At 37.5% G+C, this 13,361-nt stretch overlaps 1 protein-coding gene across 1 annotated transcript in view; it reads right to left on the reverse strand.

Moving 5' to 3' along the window:
* Positions 1–13,361, reverse strand: part of LOC102810528 — a 373,438-nt gene that overhangs the window by 75,762 nt on the left and 284,315 nt on the right. Inside the window, exon 17 of the mRNA XM_006871864.1 lies at positions 3,521–3,720. Within this exon, the coding sequence (XP_006871926.1) occupies positions 3,521–3,720 (200 nt within the window). The remainder of the gene's footprint in view (positions 1–3,520; positions 3,721–13,361) is intronic.

Raw genomic sequence — 13,361 nt, forward strand, 5'->3', positions numbered from 1 at the left:
AGGTAAACATCCTTCTGGTATTCTCTGCTTTCAGCCAAGATCCATCAGACATCAGCAATGATATCTCTCATTCCACGGCCTTTTCTGAATCCAGCTTGAACCTCTGGAAGTTCTCGGTCAATGTATGATTGTAGCCGTTTCTGTATTACCTTTAGCAAAACTTTACTCGCTTGAGATAGTAAAGAGATTGTCCGATGATTTCCGCATTCTGTTGGGTCACTTCTCTTTGGAATGGGCATAATATTTATCTCTTCCAATCAGTCGGCCAGATAGTTGTCTTCCAAATTTCTTGGCAGAGATGAGTGAGTGCCTCATATTAAATATATTTGTCCCTAATAGTTAAAAAACTCTCAGAGACCTTTTCAAAGTCTAAAGATTAATTCCTCTCAAGAAACTATCAGTGAACCTCATGATCTCAGAACAAAGAGCAAAAGTAATCTATTTCTTAACTAAAAATGTGTAGCAGAATCAAAGAAAATAAGAGAGTTGGAATCATAGATATGTTCAGTTCTTGGATGACAACTCATTTCTCGCTGAAAGCCAGACCTTCTGAAGCTGTGTCTCAATAACAAAGCGAAGGATTCTTCTTTTAAGAAGATAAAACAAACAGTTTTTATCAAAGAAAGCCTGAGTACAGCTATTTCTATGAACTTAAGGGAAAGTACATATGCGTCTAGAGCTTTCTTCTACTATGAAAAATTCTTTCTGCTTTGATGACAAGGGTAAGATAAAGATGTTCAAATTGCAAGGAAGAGAAACAAACCTGCCCAACTTTATTTTTTGACACAGCCCAAGAGTATTTATTGACTCAGGTAGCATTGTGGAAAAATAAGCTTAGAGTCACTTTGGCCTAAATTGGAATTCTGCCTGTTGTAAACTGAATCAAACAAGATTTGGTTCTTAATTTCTTATTCTGTGGAAGAACATTCCCGGTTGAATAAATTACATGTTAAACACAATAATTTGAGTATTAAGAAAAGCATTAGGTATGCAAAGATGAAATAATATCACAGTCCCTAACTTTGAGAAATGTGTAGTCTAGTCACAGAAATACAAGTAGAATTTTTCAGTATGCAAAGATACGTTGACATTGCGGATCAAACCGACTTTGAAGTCTAGAACATTAGCCTACAGCACCACACCAGGATTCCATGCCTAGGACATTAAGGATTAAATAATGTTACATAACATTTAATGACTTAAAAAATAGCTCCTATAATAATTTCTCCTATGGGTACCCATCGACCTCCAAAGAACAGAGATGCAAATAGGCACTTGCACATTAGATTTGACTTGCATTATTGTCTACATATTACTAGACTTGGAAAGAGCTAGGATGGTTGGGTGAGCCATGATTTATAAGGACTGTTCTTTCATATCTACTTCCATACTTAGAAATCCTCTTTAAGTACCCACCACCAATAATTTTCTCTATAGACTGTGAAGGGTCAACAGGGATCATGCTGGCATTGACCTAAAAGAAAAGGGATCGCCCACACTCAACCTTCCTTCACATACTTATTCTTATAGCTGGGCTCAGTGCAGACCCAGATGCTTGCTTATTCCCACCGGTGGAATCGGTAATAGACTACAGTCTGTGACATGAAATATAAGCCTTTGGATATCCTTTTTGTTATCCCAAGAGTGTAAGATTCTTCCATCCACACATTCTAAGGAAAAAACAATAAAGGGATAACTGAAATGTTGGGTTATTATAGGTTCCATGTCTGCCTGCCTATAATTTCCAGAGAACAGAGCCAATAGGGCTGAGATCTGCTGTGTATGCTATTACCTCCTTTTCACTAAGAAAAAAAACACAGGATTTGTGAGGATACATAGCTTGTTCAGTTAAGAGAACTAGAAAGTGGTAGACCTGGATTTGAGCCTGGTCTCCATGACTCAAACTCCTATTCTTATGCATACTTCCTATAACTCAATACATTATATATACATACACACACATGATGGGGTTCAAAAAGTGAACAGAAAAATCCCATTCTTTTTCTTTCCAATCTTCCACAAACTTTTTAAAGACCCCTTAAAATTTTTTTTTTCTCTTTTCCAGTTCACCCTGAAATTTAGAAAAAGTAGGTATTATTGTCTCTAGTCTACATATAAAGATAATGTTACCCTGTAGAAATTAAGGTCACAGATCTAATATATGGGAATTCAGGTCACCAAAACAGCCCACTAGATTTGTCTAGTGCTGTATCTGTGACTCAACCTTGGCTAAACTTTAGAATCATTTAGGGAGTTTCCAAAAAACTTCACTGCCCAAGATGCACTACAGATTAATTAAAATAGAATCTCTGGAGATGGGAACAGGCATCAGGGTTTTTTAAAACTCCCCAGGTAATTCCATTGTACAGTCAAGATTTGGAATCTGTATCATGAGTTCCGAAATTGTACCCTGAGTAAATTTTTTTCAGAAAAATATGGATAGATTCACTAGCATATAAATATATATTCCACAAGGTGTATATTATGGGTAAAACAAACTTTTTTTGATGGGTAGCCTGGGAATCTAACCATAACACTTCATACTATTGGAAAGGATCAATTCTGAGTTCTAAATAACCACTTTCCAATAATCATTGGAAATGTGTATATTATATAAGGTTTGCCTGCCTGTGCATTCAACCAAAGCGCCCCTTGAAAGTACAGATAACTGCTTTCCTACAGTGCAACTTAACGGTTTCATAGGAAGCCTGACAGGCTCGAGTCTAAATTCTAAAACTACCTGGATTTTAGATTAGTTATGATTGCAAGATACCACAGCCCAAAATATTGCCAAGGTTTTCTTATGACTCAAGGTGGCCTCAATGATTCCTTACTTGCTATCTAGTCTAATGATACAAAAGAAATAACTCTTCAGGGAGAATAACTGTTGTTTAATGGTGCACCAAAGAGCCATATAGCTTTAGAAGTGTGGGGGTTAGAGTGGAATTCCTAACTGAAAATTGTCCAAAGTCCTGAGGAACCAGGAGAGCCAATTAGCAGTACTCAAAGTAAAGCTGCCCAAACCTCACTCATACTAAAAAGTACAGAAAGAAAAAGTAATGTGACATGAGCAGAGCCTCCAACATGTCCTACCAATATGCCAAAAACCATTTTCACATCCATATAGCTACAAGAATATGCATGTAAACAGAAGAAGGACTTTCATCACTAGAAGAATCTCTAAACGGTGTAAAATCTGATGTAATTTACAGTAAGGTGGATGGTTTATGGGGTCAGCTTCAAACCAGTAGACTAAAACAGTATCTTTAAAGAAAGCATATTGCTTCTATAACTTCCCTTGCTTGTATAAAATACGTGAGGAAAAGTATTTCCCTTTTTGATTATGATTGACATTAAGATAATTTATGGAAATTCTAGTTGACTAGAAGTTTCTCAGATATACGTCACAAATTCACACAACACACATACATATACACACTCGCACACAAAAACATACTCTTCTATATTATAGAAATAACTGAAGTATTCAAAGAGCAATATTGCTGCTGATTCTAGTTACCTGAAATTCATCCTCCTGACTTGGCAGGAAGAGCTGATGTGGGTTGTCTTTGCTGAGACCTATTGGTCCAGTGGCTCCTTCATCTCCATACACCCAGAGTGTGACTTTGGCTTGAGTCCCTGTACTTCCCGTCAATACATACACTTTCCATTCATCTTCTGACTGGAGGTTCTCAGAGCTTTGGCAATGTCTGATTTCCTCTGCAGGTGATAAAGGCATTATTGACAGATCAGATGCAACATCAGACTGACAGAATCCTCTATCACTCTGAGCCCAAGGACTTCAAACCTGGGCGGGAGTGGGAGACTGGAGAGGCAATGAACTGCTGCTACACCTGCCAGGAGCTGATTTGTGTCTTGTCTCCTCACAGCAAGGCTCTGGTCAACTGAAGCAAATTGAATGAGAACAATAAACATCTGAAATGTCTCAGTCTTTCTTTGTCCTCAGCACTACAACAAGCTAAGCATACTGAAGTTTGCAGTCTGTGTTCACAGATCTTTCATAAAGATGCCCTCCTGTCTTACAGATTTTTAGACAGAGCTATTTATGGAGTGAAATGCTATAGAATGACAAAAGAAAATGGAATTAAAACATGCTTTCAAATGAGCCATTGTTCTTGTTTTAAGTGCTGTCTAGTATATTCCGACTCATAGCGACTTGTATAGGGTGTCTGAGAGTGTAAATCTTAGTGAGAAGAAAAAGCCTTAGCTTTCTTTTGTCAAATGAGCCATTAGAGGGAAGACAGTTATAAATATGAAAATATTTTTGGAAAAAAAAAAAAAAAAAAAGGCCTACTGTCAAGGGCAGTTTAAATGTTTGGAGTTGGTGAAAAAACTTCCCCACACGCAAATGTCTCTGAGGTGTCCAGAAAAGGCAAGTCCTTAGAGCCTAAACTAGGCAGCAATATTAGACAGGGTAGTCTCCATCTGCCAGCAGTTCCTAAACATCAATTACTTTTTTGTAAGAAATGCTGATGAAGTAAAGTCCAGAACTAAAGCCATCATCTTCTTCACACTTTCATATGCCTGTAGCCTCATTTGAAGAAATGCTGGCTTTCGCAGTGTTGAAAGTACTTCCAAAGCTACTCTGCATTGGTTGTTGGAATTGCCCCAATTGAGCATTAATGATTTTTAGTTGTTAAGTTATCAATTAAAAGATCAATGCAAAGCAATTGAAAATCCTTACAACTGGACCAATAAGTAACATCATCATAAATGAAGAAAAGAATGAAGTTGTGAAAGACTTCATTTTGCTTGGATCCACAATCAACACTCATGGAAGCAGCAGTTAAGAGATCATCGAATGCATTGAATTTGGCAAATTTGCTGCGAAACACATCATTAAATTTGTTAACGAGAAAGATGTCACTTGGAGGACTAGGGTGTGACTGCCCCAAGTCACAGTATCTTTAATCACCTTATATGCAGGTTTAAGTTGGACAACAAATAAAGAAAACCAAGACTGTGGAAGAATCAATATATTTGAATTATAATGATGGAGAAGACTATGAACGTACCTGGGGCTGTCAGAAAAACAAACAAATCTGTCTTGGAAGAAGTATAGTCAGAATGTTCCTTAAATGTAGGGATGGTAAGACTTCCATCTCTAGTACTTCAGACATGTTGTCAGGAGGGACCAGTCCCAAAAGAAGAACACTATGCGTGGTAAAGTGGAGAGTCAATGAAAAGGAGGAAGACTCTCAGTGAGATTGGTTGACACAATGACAGCAAGATGGGCTTAAACATAGCGAATACTGTGAGGGTAGCACAGCACAGGGCAATGTTTATTCTACTGTGAGCAGAAAGCTAACTCAGTGGCACCTAACAACAACAACAACAGTGTATTGTTGTTTGGGTCAAAGTTTATACAGCCAAATTGCTTTCCATTCAACAATTTATACACATTTTGTTTCACAGCATTAGTAGCATTTTCTTCAATTTAATATTGGTTTTCCTACTTCCTCCCTGGGCTCCCTATGTTCATTTATTCCACTTTCTGCCTTCTGAACTTTGTTTTGGGGAAAATTCTGCCCATTGGACCGTAACACTTAACTCTTAATGTTCCAGGTAGAAATATTATGTTGTTGCTGTTGTTGTTATGTGCCGTGGAGTCGGTTCCAACTCATCGCGACCCTGTACAGGCTTTCCGAGGCTGTAAATCTTTATGGGAGCAGAAAGCCTCATCTTTCTCCCGTGAAACAGCTGGTAGTTTCGAACTGCTGACCTTGTGGTTCGTAGCCCTATTCGTAGCCACTATGTTACCAGAGAAATATTATAGACTTAAAGATATTAGATAAATTTCCTCCACAGTCTTCTCCTTCAATTCTATGGCTTGAAATAATAGGCAGCTCTAGGCACTCCAGTATAGCATCAAAAATGACAAAATTCAGCAAGCAACTGGCTATTTCCTTCACATGTATACTATACTGATTTTAAAATAAGAACCATGTAGAAAAACTGCAAATGGAAACAAATGTTCTGAAAAGAACAGACATTCATTTTTTGGGGTTACATTTTCTTCATTATCTTGGGTAATCTCTGTCATTATAACAGCAGGGAATTTTCCTTCTATAGCTGAAGAATAATTCAATAATAATCAACATGTATTAAGTTCTTAGTGTATGCTGGGCTCTGGGATGAATATTTTTTATCCAATTCTCATTCAATCCTCATTACAAAGCCATGAAGCAATTTAAATTATTATGTAAATTTTAAGATGATAAAAAAATTCAACACAGAGGTTAAATAATACACCCAAGTCATATGACAGTAAAGTATGGAATATCTCCAAAGCCTCTCAAAATGACACTAGATTCATGGATAATCCATGTAATCTTAAATACAATTCACCTGAATGTAGTAGCAGCATTGTCAATACTGAAGTTCACAATATTTTGTGCTTAGCACTGCCTGAAACATTCACTATCATTCTAATATTTTTCAATCCTTATACTCATCCTAAATGGTACTGTCCCTTATTAAAAGAAGAGAACAAACTAGGACTGAGAAGTAATGCATCTGAGTTGCACAGGTAGTCACAAAAAACAAACTTCAAATATAAGCAGAGTTCTCTGGTCAAATGATTTTCAATAAGAGTACCAAATCCATTCACTAAGAAAGGACTCCTGTGACTATTCAACAAATAGTGTTGGCAAAAACAGATTTTCACATGCAAAAATATTTCTAGATCCATACCTCAAACCATACACAAAAAGGAACTCAAATGGATTGTTGTTGCTACGTGCTGTTGACTCAGTTCTAACTCATAGCAACTGATATAGATTTTCCAAGGAATAACTGGTAGGTTTGAACCACTGACCTTGTAGTTAGCAGTCCAGTACTTATCCTATAGCACCACACCAGGACTCTACTCAACTGGATGCAGTACCTAAATGTTAAATCTAAAACCATACAGTTGTTGTTGTTTTTTTTAAAAGAAACTATAGGAATAAAACTTTGGGCCCTATTTTTTTAAAAAACTTCTAGATTATTAAACACAAAAATGAAAGCATGAGCAACAGAAAACAAAATAGATAAGTGAAACTTCATAAATGTTAAATGCTTATGCTCAGAAACACAAACAAATCTTTATTGAAAGTACAGCTAGAATGTCCCTTACAAGTGAGGATGATGAGACTTCATCCCTCGTACTTTAGACATGTTATCAGGAAGAACAATCCCTAGAAAAGGACATTATGTTTGGTTTAAAAAAAGAAAACAACACAGGGTCAGAACAAAACAGGGTAAAAAAACAAAACAAAACTGTAACAATGGGCTCAAACATAACAACGATTGTGAGGATGGCACAGGACCAGACAGCATTTCCTTCTGTTGTGCATAGGGTTGCTATGAGTAGGAGTCAACTTGACAGCTCCTACCAAACAAAACATAAATAACAAACAAGAATGGCTGAGATAAACTAAAAATAACAGATGTTGAAGGGGATGTAGAGAAATTGGAACCCTCATCCATTGCTGGTAGTATGCAAAATTGTGGAGTCATTGTAGAAAACAATCTGGTTGTTCCTCAAAAAACTACATGTAAAGCTGTCATGTGGCCCAGCAATTCCACTCTAATTATATACCCTAGATAAATACTAAAGGTGACACAAAGAGACATAAGTACACCTGTGTTCATCACAGCACTATTCGCAGTAGTAAAAAGATCGAAATAACCAAAGTATCCATCAACAAACAGATGGAAAAATAAAATGTCATATACACATACAATAGAATATTACTCAGCAATAAAAAAAAATAATGACTCCTAGAGCATCATAGAACATGAAAGAACTGGAGGGCATCATGTTGAGCAAAAATACCCAATGAAAAAAAATTCACTTTTATGAAATGATACTGTTGTTAAGTGCCAACAAGTCCGTTCTGACTCTAGTGCCCCTGTATTAAGTTTCTGAGAAGCAGCTAGTGGATTTGAACCACCGACCTTGCAAACCAACCTTGTTCTACAGCACCATGAACAAGCAAATATATAAAATCAAATGTCATCGGTGGCTGAGCATTATCAGGGATGAGGGTGGAGAAGGGTGATTCACATTCTAGATAATAGACACTCGTTATTTTTATTGATGGGAAAGGTAACACTAAATGAAGGCAAAATGTATACAGTTTGATGAAGCATCAATAGTCACTAAAATGTGCATAAGAAAAAGAACCCTTTAGTAATTAATATAGTGTATATAATTTTGATAGAACAGCCAAAACTACCAAAAATATATGTGCAGGTTTATATGCATGCATGCAGACATATGTATGAGTATGTATATATGAGTACATAAGTTTGTATATATGTTGTTGCTATTGTTAAGTGCTATCAAGTTGGTTCCAACCTACAGCAACCCTGTATAGGGTTTCTGAGCAGTGGCTACTGAGCTTGAAGTGTCAACCTTGTGGTTCAAGCCAACTTTGCATTCCGCACATTAAAACACAGCATATGCATATGTGTATGTATGTATAGATATATGACTGCAACTATGTGCACATATATTTACATATATATATAATAAAGCACATAAATTCTGGTTACTTCCTAGACATAACCTCTTAAAATGGGTTTCCTGGATTAGAAGGGTTAGAACCATAGTCTCTTGGAACATCTCATCAATTTGCATAATATTGTTTAAGGAGCTCTGGTAACACAGTGGTTATGAGTTGGGCTGCTAACCTCAAGGTCAGCAGTTGGAAACTATCAGCTCTTCCATGGGCTTTCTGCTCCCGTAAAGATTTAAAGCCTTGGAAACGTTATAGAGGGTTGCTATGAGTCAGGACTGACTACACAGCACAAAACCCACCAACTAAACCCTAGTTTAGTGAGTAGTACCAATGGTCTTAAAAGTTTGCAAGAAGTTACCTGAGATACAACTGTTAATTTCTATTTATCTGGAGCAAAATAAAAAAAGAAGGAAAGCAAAGACTCAAAGAAAAAACTACCCTACAGGGAATAACAGTCTACAAGAATCACATAAGACCAGAAGTACAGTAATGGTAGTGGCTACCACTATTGACAATTTGGATCAGGACCACAATAGATGGACCCTGATAAAATGGACGAGCAATGTGGAATAGAACTTCAAATTTCTAAAAAAAAAAAAACCAAGCTGACAACAACAAAAACCACACTTACTGGATCAGTTGAGACTGGAGAATTCCTTGAGACTATTGCCCTGAGATACTCATTTAATCAAATTGGCTGCATCTGTGGGAAAAGACTGTCGAGAATCTCAATATTATCAGTCAAAACAAGGCTAGGGGTCTATTGTGGAACAGATCATCAATTGCTTTTATGCAAGCTCGGGCTATAGTATATTAAAACAAGTTCCCGGTAGCCAAAATATGACTTTGAGTATATCCCACCTGAATTTAGAGACCATATCAAGATGAGAGTTGATGTTGAAACACTAATGACCAAAACCCAGAAGAGTTGTGGGATGACATCAAGAAGATCATATGTGAAGAAAGCAGAAAGTCATTAAAAAGACAGAAAAGAAAGAAAGGACCAAAATGGATATCAGAAGAGATTCTGAAATTTTCTCTTGAGCATGAAGAAGCTAGAGCAAATGGAAAAAATAAGGAAGCAAAAGAGCTGAACAGAAAATTCCAAAGGGCAGCACAAGAAGATGAAGTCAAGAATTATAGTGAAATGTGCAAAAATCTGGAGTTAGAAAACCAAAAGGGAAGAACCCACTTAGCATTTCTCAAGCTGAAAGACATGAATAAAAAATTCAAACACCAGGGTGCTATGGTGAAGGATTCTTTGAAATATTGAAGGTAAAGTATCTATTGACAAAGGAAACATCAATAAAAAGGTGGAAGGAATACACAGAGTCACTGTACAAAATAGAGTTGTTCAGTGTTCAATCCTTTCAAGAAGTAGTATATGATCAAGAATTAAAAATTTGAAGGAAGAAGCTCAAGCAGCATGGGCAAAAACAAGGCTCCAAGAATTGACAGAATACAAATTGAAATGTTACAACAAATGGATGCAATACTGGGGGCGTTCATTTGTCTATACCAAGAAATTTGGAAGGCAGCCACTTGGCCAACTGATTGGAAGAGATCCATAGTTGTGACCATTCCAAAGAAAGGTGATCCAACCGAATGCAAAAATCATTTAAAAAATCACGAATAAAACATGCAAGTAAAGTTTTGCTGAAGATAACTCAAAAACTGTTGCAGCAGTCCATTGCAGAGCTGCCAAAAATTCAAAGTGCATTCAGTAGAGGACATGGAATGAGGAATATCATTATCATTCCTGACATTAGATAGATCTTGACTGAAAGCAGAGAATATGAAACAGATGTTTGCTTTCTGCTTTATTTGACCATGCAAAGGAATTAGACTGTGTGGATTATGACACACTGTGGACAACAATGTGAAGAATGGGCATTCTAGAGCCCTTAATTGTGCTCATAAGGAAACCATACATAAACCAAAAGGGAGTTGTTAGACCAGGTTACTGAACGGTTTAAAATCAGGAAAGGTGTACACACCAAGGTCATATTTTTACACCATACCTCTTCAATCTGTATGCTGAGCAAATAATCTGAGAAACTGGATTATATGAAGAAGGTAGTAGCATCAGAATAGGAAGTTAACAAACCTTGCTTGCTGGACACGTAGAGGACTTGAAATATTTAGTGATAAAGAGCTAAGAACGACTGCAACCTTCAGTATGGTTTGCACCTCAATGTAAAAGAAACATTTCTCACAGCTGGACCAATAAACAGAGAAAATACTGAAGTTGCCAGAAACTTCACTTTGCTTGGATTAAAAATCAATGTCATGGAAGAAGCAGTGAAGAAATCAGACGTATTACAGTATACCAATCTGTTGCAAAAACCTTCTTTAAAGTGTTAAAGAGCAAAAACTAAAGATCTTTGTCAAAGATTACAACTACTATCAGAATATGGAATTAAGCAAAAGGAAATTTTTAAACAGAAAACTTTGCTTTTCTACTCAACAGTGTCCAACTTCCTCTGTGATTTAGTATAGTCAGATTAAGGCAATGGTGGTAGGTCTGACACCCAGAGTGACAGACCCTGGTCTCTACCTCCAGACAGAGCAGAGATTTTATTTGCAAACTATCCTGCGTGCATCTTATAACCTTTCAAGTTATTCCTGCCTGAAAGACTTAAGAAATATGCTTGTCTCAGTGTGACTTTTGCGCTCACATACTGTAGCTGTCTGGGGCTAAAGAGTGCCATAAGGCATGCAATAGGTGCCTAAAGACTGGAAGAAGAGGATAAGGAGTAAGTTTCTTTCAGAAGCTAAACCTTTGAAAAGTTCCGTGTATACAGGACAATTGAAAAGTGCGTACAGATGCCCAGAGCAAGACACATGCTCAGAAATTGCATGATAAAACTCTATGCTTTCACCTAGGGTTGATCCCTATAACTCATTGTAAAACTGGCTAATCTTCAAAGCACACTAGAAATCTTCAAAAACTGGGAAGGGTTTGATTTGGTTTGCTCAACTTTGCTTCCTCTACAAGCATGCGAGAAATCTCTGTCAAAACACAAGCTGAGATCGGATTGATGTGGTGCCGGTGCCTAATCCGCGTCAGACAAGGGGCAGACATTCTTGTCGAATGGGACCGGACCGCTCTTCTCTTTCTGCCCGCGGGCCGCTGGCTTTCTCTCCCCCTAGCGTTGCTGTTGGTAAGTGATGGGGGCGAGGCCAGTGGTGGGGCTCTGGTCTGACCTCCTCTCTCGCCCTACCCTTCCTTGCTTCCTGGCATCGGTAGCAGTGTAGTCTTCTGATTGAGCAGTCATCCCTCCCATGTCCTCTGGGTGACAGGCCTTGCCTCAGTGATGTAGTGGTGAGGCCGTCCCGCCCACCGCACTGTGCTCCTTACCAGGGTTGTGCGAGTGCATCTTGGCTGGCCCTTTGGCTGTTGCCCCTGCAGTGCCCAAGGTCATCCCACAGGTGCCGGAGGCCAAGTTCAAAAAACAAACAAACAACACAAACTGAGGAGAAAAGACTTCCATAATTACATATATCAAAAAAGATACTCTCTGCAAGAAAAAAATCAGACAAAGTTAATAAACAAATGGATGATTACTGTCCTTTTTTGGTTTTCTAACTTCAGGTCTTTGCACATATCATTATAATACTTGATTTCGTCTTCTTAAATTGCTCTTTGAAATTTTATGTTCAGCTCTTTCACCTCATTTCTTCCATTTCTTTGGCTTCTCTATGCTCAAGAGCAAGTTTCAAAGTGCCTTATGACATCCATTTTCGTTTTTTCTGTCTTTTTAATGACCTTTTGCTTTCTTTCTCTATGATGTTCCAGATGTCATCCCACAACTCTTCTGTTATTAGTATCTAATGCAGCAAATCTGTTCTTGAGATGGTCTCTAAAATCAGGCGGGATATATTCAATGTCATACTTTAGCTTCATTTTCAATGTTATTTTCTTCCACTTCAGTCTGAACTTGCATACGAGCAATTGATGGTCTCTTCCAAAATATGCCCTGGCCTTATGGAACTTTTCCATTATCTTTTCCCACAGAGGTAGCCTTTGATTCCTATGTATTCTGTCTGGTGACAGAATCTGCAACGAAAGAGTCCTTAGTCTAGCAATGGCCATGTTATCCAACTACTGAGCCTTCATCTTTGTGTCCACCATTCACATTCCAATCACCAGTAATTATCAATGCATTTTGATTGCATGTTTAATCAATTTCAGACTGAAGAAATTGGTATAATTCTCCAATTTCATCATCACTGACTTTAGTGGTTGATATGTAAATTTGTATAATAATAGTTTTAACTGGTCTAGCTTGTTGTTGTGTTATTAAGTGCTATTGAGTCAGTTCTGACTCATAGCAACTGGGTGTAGGGTTTCCAAATTGCAGCTTAGGTTTGAACTACTAACTTTGTAGTTCAAAGTGACCTTATGGTCCAGTGCTTACCCTATATTGCCACACCAGGACTATGGTCTTGTTTGTAGGCCTATGGAGATTACCCTATCTCAGAGAGTATTGTACTTCAAGATAGTTCTTGAAATTCTCTTTTTGTAAAGAATGTAATAACACTCTTCTCCAATTTGTCATCCTCAGCATAGTAAACCAAATGATCATCTGATTCAAAATGACCAGTAACAATCCATTTTTAACTTGTTAATGCCTAGGATATTGATCTTTATGTGTTCCATTTTTAACAACTTCCAATTTTCCTAGATTCATATTTCATACATTCCACATTCTGATTATTAATGGATGTTTGCAGCTATTTCTCCTCATTTTGAGTTGGGTCCCATCAGCAAATGAAGGTCCAGAAAGCTTTACCCCATTCATGTCATTATGGCCAGGTCTACTTTAAGGA

This window comes from Chrysochloris asiatica, unplaced genomic scaffold (genome assembly GCF_000296735.1).
Source record: "Chrysochloris asiatica unplaced genomic scaffold, ChrAsi1.0 scaffold00176, whole genome shotgun sequence".
Taxonomy (NCBI): Eukaryota; Metazoa; Chordata; class Mammalia; order Afrosoricida; family Chrysochloridae; genus Chrysochloris; species Chrysochloris asiatica.